This window comes from Calliopsis andreniformis, chromosome 7 (genome assembly GCF_051401765.1).
Source record: "Calliopsis andreniformis isolate RMS-2024a chromosome 7, iyCalAndr_principal, whole genome shotgun sequence".
Classification (NCBI taxonomy): domain Eukaryota; kingdom Metazoa; phylum Arthropoda; class Insecta; order Hymenoptera; family Andrenidae; genus Calliopsis; species Calliopsis andreniformis.
The window spans coordinates 3,471,007-3,488,442 of NC_135068.1; the positions used below are offsets into that span (position 1 = coordinate 3,471,007).

Genomic DNA, 17,436 nt, shown 5'->3' on the forward strand with positions numbered 1-17,436 from the left:
GATGAAAGATACAGTATAATTTAAAAAAATCGAATTTAGAGTTTCAAATTCATATTAGCCTGCACTTTGTATTCCAAATGAGCTATAATTTCATTAATCATTTACATTTTAAAAAATTCTTTTATCATGGAATTCTGCTCACTTGCAAAAGCTAAAAAGTAAAAATTCTACATGTACTTATTTGAATACGTTTCATGCAAAAATTTCAAAAATGCTCAGTTTTATATAAAATTTGATACACTCAGTAAAAGTACCTAAATTAATACCCATTGTACAATTGTGTGTTACAGTGAAGAGGTGGAACGTTGCCAAAAGTGGAGCAACAACATTACTCAGCAGATAGACTTAGCTTTCAATATATTTTTTATGGTCTACTTTTTTATACGCGTAAGTATAAATGTTTTTTCTATACTCGTTAGGAGGCATATAGTGTGGTCGTAAAATTTGTGGGAACGCTAAAATCAATTTTCTGGCGTTGGGAAAAGTGATTTAATAGGTTATGTTTCAGATAAGAGCTACAGAGACTATATGGGGTCATTTAAACTATTTTCTAAATCCGAAAGATTAAAAGCAAGTTCTTGGTAGTAAATGTGTTATAGTTAGTAATTCAGCAAAGCTGTTTTATTATATGCAGTCATAGAAGTTAATTGGTTTTCCACTTGATGGCATGTACGACCACGCTTTATTTCTTGTAATAAGTAAAAATACTTTTAAGTTGTTATAGAGACATTTAACTTGTACGTTTGAGCAAAGATTAATTTTTCTATGTGCAAGTAGTGTATGTTAATAATTAGTAATTTTGTCATCGATATAAAAGTAAATATGTATGAAAAATTAAATATAATTGAAGTTTGGACTATTTCACGTGGCGGAGTAATACGCGTGTTTCCACTTGTACATATTACATTTTACCTATGATACATAATGTGTTTAAACAAATTGTATTTGAAGAGTCTATTGACTAAAAATTAATATCGATTTGTTTAATAATACAATACAAATAGAGGGTGTTCCATAATAGGAGTCAGAAACTTTAAAAAGTGATTCTAATTCTATATGCTAAAATAAGAGGAAAATCAAAAATGTTGAAATTATGTTTAAGACTTCGTTTCCAAGATATTAGTTGTTGAACAAATTCCTAAAATACACGTGATATATGTCTGACTTGAAGACTCATTCTACTGACATCGCTGCGTCTGTTCAGGCTAATTGAGACTGACAGTAGAATAAGTCGTAAGTCAGAGACAATTCTTGCGCATTTTAAGTGTTTTCATAATTAATAATTCGGAAATGAAGCCTTAAACGTAGTTTTATTATTTTTAACTCTCATTTTACAGTATTGTGCGAATTAATTTGAACACAAGTAATTACTGAAATACTTTATTATTCATAAAATTAATTTTAGATAAAAATACACTATACAATATGTCGACTGTTTAATTAAAAAATGTGTTCTTTTGGCATTAATCAATTTTTACACTTGTTTCGACATAGAATGAATTGGAAAGCTCATAACAGAAACAACCCTTGTCAGAAAAGACAAATTCTATAATCAATTTAACGAGACGAACTAGCGAATGTAAACGTGTTGCCTTTGTTTTGTATGCTGTGTTGACTGTCCCTGCCTGGTCTCAACTATGTGCATTTGTTTGCATCTGTTGACTGGACTCGGTGATTAAGCCAACATACACGAAGCGATTTTATCGCGGTTTTGATTCATCGCGGATCAAGGCTGTAGAGAAACACTATTTTGTGTTACAGTAAAGCCTCCTATAACGCCGTACTCTCATAAGGCAGAGCAAAAATTACTTATAACGCGGTAGTCTTGAAACACAGTTTCCATATAACGCGGTAGACTTAAAACGCGATGACTATAATATGTACACTTTTATTGTTGAAATTAATGGGAAATTTCCCTCTTTTCGTGCACGTACATCAGCATTACGCTACGAATTATTTTAATTTACACTAATTTTGAGTTTCTTATAACGCGGTACGAATTAATTGTGTTATAGAAGGACTCTACTTCTACAATTCCGTCTAACAACGCAGAACACTATCCCAGATAGCACACGACGTCTTGAAGACGTCTATTTTACGTTCATTTTATGCCTGAACGTCTTACGACATAATTTAGACGTCTTAAAAACATCCAAGAGCGTACATCTTAAAGACTTGCAATGTTTACGTCTATAAAACGTCTTAAAGACATACTACATGGACGTCCTAAAGACTTACGCTTTTGGACGTCTTAAAAACGTCTAATTTTTGTCTGAACGTCTTACATACGTAATTTGGACGTCCTTAAAACGTCTTATAAATGTTTCTTAAGACGTCCTAAAGACATACTGATTTGTAACATCGGACGTCTCAGAGACGTCTTTTGGACATTTTTAGGACTTTACTGGATGTTTTTAAGACGTTTTTAAGATGTCTCTGTGCTATTTGGATAGTAACTGATGTCACAACAAAAAGTGAGACAGATTTAATCAATCGATTTCTCAACTGTTTTTTCCTGTATGTTAATATTTGCAGTTTAAATTCGCAAGATTTTTATCGCAAAATCGCTCCCTACTTGCATATGTTGGCTTAATGAATTATGGTGGTGAGAAGCAAAATTCATATTATAATGGTACCTATTCCATCAAAAGCGCAATATGTTTATTATAATGAACATTTTCAAACAAAAGAAGAATTAAAGACGCTACAGTTTTTTCATTCAAAAATTATTTTCTTTTTAGCTGTCACTCTTGAAATACCTGTGCGATATTTATTTATAGTAACAGTTAATACAGATCCTATTCGTAGTCACAGTACATCAGGATGGACACTTCCATCCCTTCGCAGCGTGAAATACTCCAAACTCTATTTTCAACATAATTTCAGATTATCATCGATAACAAAATTTTCCAGCAACATTGTTAGTGAAACGTGGTACTCTGAGATGAGACATTGTAATAGGTTGACACGTATCAAGTCTCCTCTTCTTGCCAATACATACGCCATACAATAATGATAATTCTCTCTTGTGCTATAGTTTATCGCCGCCAGTGACAAGCTGTGGTTCATGCTGGAGATGTACTCGTTCGTGGACTACTTTACGATACCACCGTCCTTCGTGTCGATATATCTCGACCGGACGTGGATCGGACTGAGGTTCCTCCGAGCCCTACGACTGATGACGGTCCCTGACATCCTCCAGTACCTAAACATTCTAAAGACATCGAGCTCCATTCGTCTCGCCCAACTCGTATCAATCTTCATCTCCGTCTGGTTGACAGCTGCTGGCATCATTCATTTGGTGAGGCTTCTCTTCAGATTGAATTAACTTTCTTTAAAAGTAGAATAGTTATTTGCATAAATCATGGGTCCCCAGAGTGGGCGATAGTATTCCCTGGAGGGCGCTAGAATGATCCAGAGAGTGGTAGTAGCTTTAGGTACAATTGGAGGGCATTGAATAAAACGGTTGAATGAAGCGGGGGAGGGTCCTGAATAGCACACAATACTCTAAAGACGTTTATTTTATGTCCATTTTATGCTTGAACGTTCTACAACATGGTTTGGACGTCATAAAAACATTTAACAGCGTACGTCTTAAAAACTTTCATAAGATGTCTTGAAGACACACTACATGGACGTCTTAAAGATGTGTATTTTTATCTGAAGGTCTTACAGACGTAATTTGGATGTCTTTAAGATGTCTTATGATTGTCTTTTAAGACCTCTTAAAGACATACTGATTTGTAACTTTGAACGTTTGAAAGATGTCTTTTGGACATTTTTAGGACATTGCTGGATGTTTTTAAGACGTGTTCAAGATGTCGCTGTGCTGTATGGAGTGGGGACGACTTATTTACAACAAAATCTTTGTTTACTCATTGTTAGTTATAGGATGTAGAAGTAGAAATATGGATACATAAAGGAATGCAAATTTGTCACTGCATCTTTCTGTTTTTTCACTTAAAGAAAATAGATCTCCAGGGGGGCGTCAAGTAATTTTTTTCTGAAAAGAAGGCGATAGGCCAAATAAGTTTGAGAACCTCTGACATAGATACCATGGTCAATTGTTCTTTTTCTTCTTCTTTCTTTTGATTTTTAAATAGAGAGTGTGGCATTAATATGAATATAGTGAGAGAAACAGAGAAATTAATTCTTACACAATAATCCCTCGTTATCTGATCAGTGGTTATCTCTACTGAATTTTTGATTTATTAAATTGCAATGACCCTTCATATACGTACAATTCACGTTTGTGGCTTAACAGCAACTAGATTGAACTATGGTTTATTAATCTTCATAAAAATGTCGTCAATCAAGGTCTGAAACTTGTCGTAATAAAAATAAGGTCCTGTGCAGAGCTGGTATGGTTACACGTGGAAGAAATATGAATCTATATGGTTAGAGTAGATAGGATCGCATGATTTCACAAGCACTTTTGGACGTAGCGTATTATTATTGGCTGAAGTGGTCACAACTATAATTGAATCGACGTATCCTCTATGTACAGAAAATTATTATTATATCAGTATGTGTCTCGGGTGCAAACTTACCAATTCTGCACAGTAGATGACCCCAATTCCACTAGTGTTCTTAAATTCGCCATCCATGAGAAATTTATTAACTCATAATTAAAATCGCAAAATGGCACTAATATAAGATTTATAGAAAGAATGAACTCCATTTTGCAGTGTTTCAACTAAAAATTACAATATACTGGCGAATAATAAGCGTTTTTGTAAGATGCAACATGATCGCGTAAGGGGTCCAATTTATTGATTTATTGATTTACATTTATTGATTTGATTTACACGAAGCTCTCTGTTTAATAAGCCTTGTCTTGTCCTGTATGCAAATTTGGTAGACTAGGATTGTCAATCTCCTCAATGTGATAGGTAAACTCTTATGATTTTTTTAGACCAAGTTGGCAGCCCTTTCTGCTACGAAATTGTGAAATTGGGTAGCCTGGATATGGCAATTTCGCCAGTTGCAGCCTCTTACTATTTCATTCTAAATTATAGATAGTTAAGAATCTCTTTTATGAATAATTGTAGACGACAGATAAAATTCTAAGATTTATGAAACATTCGATAATTTCACTACATATGTATTTAGAAATATTACACGTTTTAAACGTTAGCATGGCGAAATTCGAGTCACCTACCTTACAATTCAGTTCAATTTTACTTCAGATAGACTTTCATGTACATTTTGTGGTATTTCGCCTTACAAGTAGATTTCCTGTTTATATTAATTCACAGTACATACTTTTCTTTCACGTACTGCATATAAATGTAACAGTAATAACTTTTTTGATTTACTTGCATTACGTAAATAATGTCTCGAAATATGGTTAGATTTTTTATTTCCACGTATGTTCATGATTTTTCCATGGTTTCAGTATATTTGCAAACAAAACTGTAAATCAAACTTTACCTAGCCCAATTACATTTACTGAATTATTATTTAAAATTTACTTGCTAATATAATATACATATAAAAATTTTATCTCGAACTTACGTCTTTGCCAATTTTTCTCGTTTATTTTAGAATCAATTAGGTGGTAGTTTCGTACCACAATTATGTATAAAAATTTATACATAGAAGATTATTAGAAAAACATATTATACAGTATTTCTTACAATTTAATTTTTATAGAACTTTAAAAATCCTAGATGTTCCAAGAAAATGATTTCTAAAGTTTCATAAAAGATGAACCATAAGAGATACAACAAAATGTATTGAAAATTTTTTGCTCTATTTCTGCCTTCCAATACATCTATATAATTATAGAATCCTTTGAGCGTTAGTTTACTGTATAGATATGTTAATTTTCAGGTGTAATTATTGCAAAATGTAGGCAGATCAGTCACTATATCATAGAACATTTTGTGTCTCAAGTTGGATCCCCTGCCACCCCTTAAAATATTTAAGGTTATATGTGTTACAGCCTCTGTAGTACTTTACAGATCAGTACGTCCTCCAAAAACGTTCGAAATTTTTATTTTATATTTTCAAATAGATTTTGACAAACAATTCTCACATTTCTTAGGCATACCGTGAAACACAAACTGCCTTTTATATTGCGCCATTATTGTGACTACTTCTGTTTTCCTCGTCTCCTACTTATTCTGTATCTTATTCATCTCAGACCTTTTTTATGCTCTCGAATCCCTTTCCATTTATATCTTCACTATTCATCCGTACTTTTATTTTCATCCTTACTTCCGCGTCTCTTGTATGACTCCTCTGTAGAATAGACCTTATCTTTCCCGTCCCCATGTTATCTGCTCTTCCTTCCATTCACATACTCCACGTACTCTTTTGTCTTTCTCGATGCAGTAGCTTTTGTTCCTCCTCTAGCTTTTCTACTTGTACTTTGCTAGCTCCGATCAATTTCTATACTTTTTGTTTCTATTAAAAATACATCCCTTATCGTGCAGCATTAATTTATTAAAATACTTATCCTATCTGCGATTCCTTAGGTAATTTTTTTACTTGTTTTTGCTACACTTTCTTATAGCTAATTTACTTTTTTGTTCATTTTTGTATTAAGGAATTTCTTTTCAAGAAGACAGTAGAATTCAGTAATAATACTGAATGTATTTAATAATTGTATAAAAATGAGGCACAGCTAATTGTAAGTTGCACTTTAAAAACTAATTCGAGTACAGAGCATTTTCTCACTGTAGATGTATAAATAGCACACTGAGAGTTCATGGTGAGAGTCATTTTCTAAAGATAACTTTATGTCTAGTAGCTATCATAATTTTTAACGTTTGGACATTAAGTGTTCTGACATCTATACCGAATTATTTTAATACAAGAAATACGAACAATTATTCGCAAGTTTAATTTAGAATCAAGTGAAACCATGTCATAGACCTAGCTAGTTTTAATTTCTAATAGCATGTATTAATTAAATTCGAATGATGTGTGTTAAAAAATGATATAACATTTCATTTTGCCAGATACATATGTGGAATTAGAAAGAAGGTACTCTCATGATTGTAAAGTTCTAAATTCTTGTTTCAGCAATTCTTGTCTGAAAGAAGTTAGTTTAACCAGGAAAAAGTACAGTTAAACTGTATCTTATTTTTATTACGAAAAATCTTGATAACCGATTGATGGCATATAAAATTTTAAACTTTCAATAGTACGTGACTCATTTCAAATTTCTATCTTGCTTCAAATAATTCCAAAATACAGGAAATATGGCAATGAGCTCATAACGAAGGACACCGTACTTCGTTTCTCCTGAAAGTTCTTTTTACCGAATTGTTTTCTTTTTTTTTTAATAAACTATTTAAAATTCTTCATCGTTATTTTTTTCTCACTATTTATATACCTTTTATCTCGTGTTTTCATTTTTTTTATTCTTTATCATCTTCTTGGGCATACATTGTACCATCATTTGAAATTCCCGCGCTTGTCTTGTGTAGGTAGTTCTGATAAACTATTTTCTTACTCTGTTTACTGTTTCTATCTTTTTTCTGTTATCACGCCTTCATTTTAAATTAAATCTGTTACAGCTTCGAATTTTTATAAAAATCTATATTTTTATAAATACAATTAAAGGGTTGCTCATGTTCAAAAAATAATAGTATAACGTGCATTTTAGATATTTTGTATATTTTCACAAATTGTGTATACCGTTTTATTTTGCAAACTTAACTGTCTCATAAGTACATGAACATCTACAGCCCACTCATGGCATTGTACATATACTTTAATTTTACTAACGCTTACCTAAAACCCTGTCTACAATTCCTTAAGTAAAGGACCTAATTTTCATGTTTTCCTATCTTGCACAATTAGAAATATAAAGAAAAAAAATCTAGAAAGAGAGTAGAACTCGTTTTATATAGTAGATATAGTAAAAGTTAAAGATTGAAGCGTCGTAGCTTTTAAGAGTCATAGGATGTTTGCTGGTCGTTGGTTAAATGGATGGTGTAAGTGAATCTTTATCACCCTTGGCAATTGACAGCCAGCTGTCGGTAGCACGTGAACTAACGATCTTTCATAGGAAGTGGGCAAGAAAAAGTAGTGGAGATAATTTGAAAGCATGTAGTGGCTCTAAAAAGTTTCCATACACTATACTTAATATTTCTATGTAGATCATTTTATATTATGTTTTTGTTAACTTATTGTTAGGCCACGTAAGGAATTTAATTTTTAGGTGAGTTATAGGCACTCCGTATATCTCAGGGACAGGATATTACTTTATAATTGCATTTCAGATGAATAGTTGGTGGTTCAGAAAATTTAAACTTAATTACTTAAAAGGTCTTCAGGTATTACTTCAGCACGTATTTAAAATCTCAGGGACCTACACGTTCTGTTTTTGAGCTCAAATAATAGAGAGATTAGAACTTTTTCATTTGATGTGTTCCATTTAGGCATAATAGCAAAGACATAAAATTCAATTTTATAGTACTAGGAAAAGTTAAACCTCTTCTTACCTTTAACTATTTCTTTCCTAAATGATTTAAAGACTACAAAGAAATGTTTATATTTTGAGCACTTTGCACGTGCTTCACGAAAATATTCTAGAATTTTCGAAATGTTCAAGTCTCTGTTGCATTCGTTGTGTTTCTGAGCAAGTAAAGAAGTTTAATTTCGATTGATATGTAGCCATCTGGCAACATGGAAAAGAAAGGGTTAATATCTATAACAAAACGTGAATTTTGGCAAATTGATCGACAGGTATCATAATTGAGTTAACTAGTTTCGTCTGGTTAGGACTGTTGAGAGTATATCTTCAGTATGCACCTTAACAATTTTCTCATATACTCAGCGAACTATGCAGCTCACACAGTTTAATGTCGACTCATGCGCGACCTAACCTCTTAGGAAACAAATTTTTTAAGGTTAAACAGAGTACATAATTGTATTTTATTTTTGCAATGTATTCGTTCAAAACATATTCACACAAATTAAAGAAAATAGGTATGTAATAGGGAATTTCCTAGGTAATATCTGTTTCCAAGAGTTTTTATCGTGTCGTTTGTAATCATGCATGAATTTAAGAAAAACTGAAGGTACTATTCGCGTCCCATGAGAAGTCCCCTGAAACGCATTAAAGGCTATGTTTTTTAGGGAACTACTCGTGGGACACGAATAGTACACATACGTGCCAGTATAAGTGCCAGACGATTGGAGTCGACTTCTTCTCGATTGCTGTTTGCGCAACAATTCTGCGTAAACTACACTATAAAAGAAAGTGCTTCATATGACCTAAACAAGGTTCCGTTTGTTTCTTTCCTGGTAGCGCTCGTCGCTAACAGAGCTGACACGGTCTGAGGAACATCAGACGATTTGAAGAGACTCTTTCATCAAAGTCATCAAGGGTAGGAACGTGCCTACCACGAAAATTCCCAGATTTAAGAGAAAATGCAATTTTTGTCATAAAACGTGTTATAAACCAGGAGTTTCTAAAGGGTGACGAGGAAGCTATTGTAACGCCACCCAAAGGCTGACATGTGTGACTCATAGAGTCAAGATCTAGAGGAAATTCTCCAGAGTTGCCACATTTCCGTGGATCTAAGCTTTTGTTGGGTTCTCTGCTTTTGGAAAAAGCGTGTTAATGACACAATTGAAGGTTCTTGTAAGTTCTAAGGAATATACTACTTAAATTTGTGTGTTGAAGAGTAGTACAAGTCCAAAAACCACATTTTGAGATATTTGATCCGAATTTGTAATACTGTGCAGACCAAAAATAACAATTATTCTAAAAATTTGTATGGAAAAGATCATTAACAAAAATTTGTTTATTGTTTAGGTTAGCATGATGATCATAGAGTATAAAGAAATTTCCAAAAAGCAGATGATTAAAAAATATCGATTTTTAATCGTTTTGATTATAAATAACAATTATTTGATACCGAAAATTTGTTTTGTTGTTGTTAATCATTATTGATGAGGGAAGTCCTATTTTGGCCATTTATACTGTCAGTTAAACAAAAATATTTCGGTCTCATAAAACTTATCGAGGAGAAAAATTTTGTCCCTGTCATTCATAATAATTACGAATAACGAAAATTTATTTTGCTTGCTTATAATAGTTATCGATGACAGAAATTGTATTTTTATCACTCATAATAGCGTAGTACTGTATTGTTTTATATTCAAGCACAATAGGTCAGCGTTGAACGAGCCTCTTCAATTTTGAAAATTATGTTAGACAATTTGCATTGTAACTTATCTCCAGGAACTTTAGAGAAAATTATACTTATTAAATTGAATTATAGTTCATGAATTTAATTATAAATCAGAAAAGTCGACAAATATATATAATTTTTATTTGGATAAAAAATTTGTTGGTATTCATTATCATCAAAATACCAAATAACTTTTGATCGAATTTGATATTTTATTGCCAGTAATTTGTATTAGAGATAGTATTAGTTGCAATGATAAAACATTTAAAATTTTTGAAGCTTAAAATTATTTCTACAAACTGTCTTATTGAACAATTGTTATTTGCATTTATGTTTTATATGTAATTTTGAGCGTAATTAGAATCTTTAATTGTTTCATATTATTCTCTGTATTACTAGCAAGTTCAAATAAGCAAATATTAATAATATACGCAAGTATACTATTCTTTTCAGATCTTATCTAATAATTAATTAGAGAATTAATTAAAGTCTTGCGTTTTAAACGAACTAGGTTATATTTTATTTGTAAACTACTATTGTTACATCTAAACAATTATTTTAATGAACAATATTAGTAATTACGCTTAGAAAATTACAGAATAGATTCTTTTAGTAAAAAAAGGTTGATTACTTAAAACTAATTATTTGTGGGTTAACACATCAATGCAGAATATGGTCCATTTGTGATTGTGCTTACTGTAGTATGTCTACGATATCATCAGTTTTACTACTTGCTTGGTTCTTGGATCAGCAAAAAGCAATCCGCTCCCAAATCCACTAGTTAAACAGACCTCAGCTAAATTCAATCACTCACTATACCTACACTATACTATATTCAACTCGTCGCTATGATTTATTTCTTTAGCTTGGATTGATTTAAGAGTTATTGGTTCTTATGCCAGTAACTACAAAAGTGATGTAAGTCAAACATCTAGAAAAGTTGAATTTATCTCTTACTTTGGAACATAAATCTATGCAACTTTAAATAAGTGATCATTTTTATTTTTTTTTTTAATTTTCTACTTATAATCAGACACAGACATCAGACAGTATTCTACTTATTATTATAGACACAATTAGTTAAACAAAAAATTAGTTAAACTTGTGAAATAGAATAATGGAAGTTAGATAGTTATTTACATGCACGAACAAACTCATCTTTGTGCAATTTAAAAAATGTAAATATTATATAGATATTTTTTGTTGGTAGAATTTTACAAACAATACAGGATGCAGGGATTGTAAATATGATACATGGAAACTTTTTGGAGGCATTATTTATTCCGAGTGAAAAATCATAAGTATAAGTAACAACAACGTAATTGTTTAATGTTTGTCTGGAGAGTGTTAAGTTATTTTAATTATATTTAACAGTAGGTGTCAGAAATTTTAAGAAATAATTCATAATAAAATACGCGATAAAATCAGTCGCGTATAAAAATAACAATATTGCACCTGAGGCATTGTTATCTAGAAATTAATTGTTGAAACTAGTAAAATGGATACAAAGTGTGTCTGACATGAGGACATATTCCACTGCGGATGCAAGTAGATGAGTCAGTGATGTAGCAACTAAGAAAGACCCACTGAAGTCGTAGTTGAACTCAGGCTTAGTTATTATCGAAACGAACTATTTAAAAAATAATCATTGAAATAATATATTATCTTATTTGGTTAGATATTTCCTGAAATAATTATGTATTTGAATAGACAAATTATTTTTCTTTAAATCATTTCGCTACTTACCTCTTAAATGAAACAATTTTTTATTTGATCTAGTATTTATTTAAATAATTTTCTAAATACTCAATAAGTACGCCTATTTGAGCAAACTATTTGAAGCGAAAATAATTTTTAGCATAAATATGGACATCGTAAAAATGTTTGGTATTTGAGTTTAATAAATAATTTAGTTGAACAATTTCTTACATCAAATTGTGTTTCGTATTATTCAAGTAAATTAATTCAAATAAAAAATTATTTGAAGATAATTTATTTCAACTAAATACAAAATAAAGTTACCTTTTTCATGTTACTTTTAAAATTAAAATAATAAAGTGTTTGATATAATTCATTATTCCAAATGATTATTTATTATTTCATTTCAAATAAAATATACATTTGCCTGGTTAAATTAATGATATACGACGCTATAAGTGAATCTGCCTGGATAACAACAACACTGTCACGTTCATGTCTGTCATGACTAACACGTGTCAACAGTATAATAAGCCCATACGTATTTGAGGTGTATCTTTAACAACTCAAGCCTCAAATGTAACTATATTAGTCTTGATTTTCATCTTATTTTGTGCTGTATTGTAGCAATATGTACTCCGTAAAATATTTGTTAATTATAGTCGATCTTCCTGCATACAGGGTGGTACAAATAATTACTGTTTCCTCGACAACTGACAGCAGTAACGACTAAATTCTTGCATTGTTAATAATTTCCAAGCTAACATAAAATGCAAGGTTTTAAGCCTCATTTTATTAAAAAAAAGTTGGTGATTAGTTACATGAGTAAGCTACATGCTCCTGATTGTAGCTACAGTATCTTTTCTACTCCAGGGGTTCTCAAGAGGGGTCCTATATCCTTCTAGGGGTCCCAACACTGAATTTTTGGTCTCACGTGAAAAACAGAAAGATGGGGTAGGAAAAAAGAATGAGGATAGGAGAAAATGGGGATAGGAAAAAATGAAGATAGGAAAAACGAAAGGGAGAATGGGGCCATAGAGGTAGTCGGTATTCAGAAGAGTGCTACAAGATAAAAATGGTGGAGAAATCCTGCTCTGTTCTTGAAAGATCACAGCGAATTATCAAAAATTGAGAAAGAATTTTTAAATTATCTTTAAGGGTACTTAAAGAAATACCTTGTAACTTTATGTAGACCATCCTGAAAAGTGGAGCACAGTAATAAAACTGGGTTCCTATATAAAATGGAAATATAGGTGTTCAATAAAAAGCTACAGGGCTCCATAATCACCTGCCAAACAAGGGTTAAACAAATTTATACCTAGATCATGCTTTCGTCAAAAGCACATTAGACACCGTGAATTTATGGACTCGTTAAATTACAAGTTCAAACGTTATTTGCTTGGTTGCAGCTTGAAAACTCAGGGGACCCGTTCGAGTTCACGAACCCGCAACAACTTTCGTACTGGACTTGCGTTTACTTTCTGATCGTGACAATGTCCACGGTAGGATATGGTGACGTTTACTGCCAGACGGTCCTCGGCCGAACATTCCTAGTATTTTTTCTACTCGTCGGTTTGGTAAGCCTTCTTTCATCTTCTCTACATAGCCAAAGTATCAAAGTTCAATATGTGTATCAACTAAACAGCTCTCTATAGTTCACTATAAAAAATCTCGCGCGAAAGACTGAATGGCCTGATCAGAAATATTCTTTCTTTTATTTTTTTTTTCCAAAGCCGTATCTCCAGTAACTGACTTTGAACAGACAATTTTGTTTGCACCGAGAAGTATCTGCACAAACTCTGCGAAGTCTCATATCATTTGAAATAGTTGTCTCAAAATTGATTACACGATAGAGTCAAAATATGATTTTTTATGTTTTTGTTGTTTTTATCCTCGTGGCCTAATTTGTGGCGGTTTTCGCCATTAACTTAGTGACCCATCGCAGTCACTATTTATCTGCATTAGCTTCAGGACATTTCGCAGAGTTCGTCTTATTAGTGTACAATTATCACGTTCACTTGCCTCGCCAAGGATCGTACGTCAGTAGGTCAGATTGGCGAGGCGAGTGGTGACCGCGAGATTTACTCCTCTCTAGACACTCCAGACGGTGAATATTTCGAGTGCACAGTGTTCTCCGGTCGATTCTCCAGTACCCATCTATTTTTCTGCGAAATGCATTCCATAAATCATCGAGTAAAGCTCTCTCACTTTGCGATAGAAGCTTACAAGATTGTGTTGTCTGTTCAGCAATACGATATTAAGTCATCCCATAAGTAATGTGAATCTATCTCTCTATTTGTTAGAATCCAACTCGCAAATTCTTTCATAATTGCTCTGTTATAGCTATCTCTCCTTATTGTGTGTAAGATTTTATTATTCGCTTAATAAAGCTTCAGCTTCTTCCTTATAAGAATCTTTTTGATTACTTTTCTATTAAAATAGTTAACATCAGACAGTTCTAAGTAGATAATTCATTTCCATTTACTGAAAGAAGATGTTAACTTGATTATGCGTCTCTTGAAAAATGATAATTTCAAATAATTAGCAAACTTCAATAGTTAATGTTATATAGTCTACTTTCTAGTTTCTTAATTTCCATTCTATGATTCTATGCTTCTAGAAACCACTGTGACTTAATTTTACTATTCCCGCGCTTAAAATTTTTTGAAGACTCTCAGAAGGACAATTTCCAGTAATCCCAGTTACCAAGTCGTTAAACTTCTTCAGATTAAGGCTTATGCAAATTTTTATTACCAATTCTGTTTATTATCGCTATGGCTACTTAGCCTTTATCCACTTCGTACGGCATTCAGCTGCCTACGATGTTCTCTGCCAAGTTCTCATAACCTGCAAGACCCGATTTGCCTGCCAAACTCTTAGCCTCTTACTCCGACAGCTTACCTAAATCTCGTTTTGCCATCGTCTCCTCGGTAAATCGGCGCGGTTACCTATGGGAATGACCTAATAGACTTTTCTACGTGAACGACTGCCGGAGAACAGTGTCATTCGCCACGGGAATCGATTACTTCGTTTGAACGACGATGCGCAGTGACTACGGGAAGCATGCCTGTGCGCGAGTGTGCGTGCATACGTAAGCATGTGTAGCTTATTGATCGTACTTACGTATTAATTTCGGTACTTTAAAGTACGCGATTCGAGTTTACTTGGAAACTCATTGCTATGCTTACCTATATGAAGGGGTAGTCTGAGCATCGCCGTTTAAACGTGGGCTTACCTAGCGTAACGTTTGTCGACGGATGTCATTAAAGCGCGGAGGATGCTGGTGTATTATGGAACTGGCGAAAGATTGTTTTTTCGAAACGTGGCACACTCGACAAACCTTACGCTAGTGTAGAATGGCCTGGAAAGCTCCTCGATGAGATTAGGATTCGACTTGATCAAGTATAATATAAATATCTGATTTTTCGCCCTCTTGGAACTTTTGTTTGACATGCATTGGTAATGTTAAAAAGTACCCATTGGAATTGGAACTTATGCGTTTTAATGAATGGAAATTAAAGTGTGAGTCGAGTCCTCATGGAGCATTGAGGACAATTAAGAAAGGACCAGCTTAAGTTACCAAACAGCTTTACACCTTCTCTCTTTTACATCAATCAAATCGTACCTGTTTAAATTGTGTCCCATCCCCACGAGTCGCGTATATGAACAGCTTTATGTACAGTGTAAAATTAAGGGAATAATGGGCTGATGTCTTTAGGGCTGAGTACGCTATTGGACTTGAGTTTCTTGGTGATAGTTTGGCGGAGACGAAACTACCGACAAAAGGGACATTATGCGGTCAGGTTAATTATTTCTGGGTAGAAGTACGTAGATCGTACTAAGAGTGTCTTGGTTTATTAACTAACATATTGCTAATTTGAATTTGAAGCTGTAATCTAGTCTCTGAGAACACTGTCGAAATTTTAACAAAATCATAAGAGACTCTTGATCCATAGCTATTTATGCTAAACATTCAAATCTTGGGTTCAAAAAGAAAATTGTACTTTTCAAAAATTATATCTGTTAATCTGAAGCAGAAATATATCAAATTTCTTCGGGTCCTAAACATGTCTGTATTCATATTTGACTATTTTATTTTAAATTTAGCTAGCCAAGAAAACCTTTTTAGTTGCTATAGCATTTATACATGTAATCTTGACTGGTTGTAGTTAAATCTTTCTACCAAAACTAGATTATAAATGTAAATCTTCTAAAATATACATCGCTGTCTAGAAAACTGAAAGCTGTGGAACGATCCACATACATCTATCTGGAAAAAGCTGAACCTTATCGCGTGGTGTTCCCTGTGAGGTCAAGTAATCTCACTAAAGCAAGAACGGTATGACTCACTTGGGCTTAGAGATATCAGCCTGTGGCAGACCCAATTTTATAGGCTGTACATACACCAAAAACGAGAAATTTCATATTGGCTTACGAAAGCAGCTCACACTAGCCTCGGTCCACCTGCACTGGACCGTCTCGTCTTGCTACAACGAGAAAAGAACCTTCTAAACCGGGAAAAAGACGAGAAAAGAAAAACGAATGCATTAAGAAAAAGAAACGAGTAACGAGTAAGAGCTCGGGAGTTCTTTATAGCGATACTGGCTACCTGTGCCTTATGCCTATACCTCTATGTGTGGCCGTAGTCGGGACCATCCTGATATTTCGTGCAATGATATGCCACCCTCGTTTTCGTGCGTTGAAAGAAAACAACGTCAACGGTGAGCGGAGAAGGCGTAGTGTATAACAAGAAGATTCGCGTGCTCGCCTCGAAAGGACTCGCTTATCGCCTTGGCTCCGATCCAAACTCTGAATTTCATGCCCTCTTCACGGGAGTACACGCGATCTAAGCACAAGATAGAGGCAGTACGATCGCGAGGGAGGTATACAATGTTTTGATGAAAAAACGGAACACTCATGACGGTCTCCGACGGCGAACTTCTATCGTTCTGGTACCTACACGCCTCACTGTGTCGTATGAAAAGGGTCTGTAGTGCGGATCGCGACGCCACCTTGCGCTTTAAAGTCTCTCAAGGCAAGGTGATTAGAAGAGGAGACTCCTGTATACGTAGTTGCTTGAAACACTTTTTTTTCTCTATATACTGTCTCTTGACTGCCAAGGCTTCCAGAAAGTCTATCTTTCGTTAAGCGGTCACACGTGTGGGTTTCGAGCATACTAGGCCATTGTTGTTGACGATGGTGGAGAATTGCACAGGGTGTTCTAGGTTGTCGTTGGTCGTCTCCATAAATGTGTTGAGCATGAGAAATTAAATATGCATAGAATATGTACAAGTGAAGTTCCTTAATACAGGAAGTGAAATAGTGTTTGTATCAAAACTTAGCGTTCGATTATTACGCGTGTGTGTAGACACTAACTTTTCTCCAGATAACCTAAAAATTAAAACAGCAAACTCTTATAAGTGGTTTATCATTTTTTGAGTTTGCATTTAACTGTTATGAGTATAATGTAAATGACTAAAGTTGTTTTATAAGAATAGTTCGCCATGAAGTAGTCCTTTTTTATAGCGGTTAGGTTTCACCTTTCAGGTTAGGTACTCTCTAACATTTGACTTCCTATTAT

At 33.5% G+C, this 17,436-nt stretch overlaps 1 protein-coding gene across 31 annotated transcripts in view; it reads left to right on the forward strand.

Annotated features, from left to right (window-relative positions):
• Positions 1-17,436, forward strand: part of Slo (calcium-activated potassium channel slo) — a 200,095-nt gene that overhangs the window by 78,347 nt on the left and 104,312 nt on the right. For all 31 annotated transcript variants that reach the window (XR_013002296.1, XM_076382031.1, XM_076382021.1 and 28 more), the window contains exons 3-5: positions 291-387; positions 3,038-3,301; positions 13,265-13,432. Coding sequence is in view for 30 of the 31 variants with exons in the window: in XM_076382031.1 (XP_076238146.1) it covers positions 291-387; positions 3,038-3,301; positions 13,265-13,432 (529 nt within the window). In the remaining variant the exon portion in view is untranslated. The remainder of the gene's footprint in view (positions 1-290; positions 388-3,037; positions 3,302-13,264; positions 13,433-17,436) is intronic.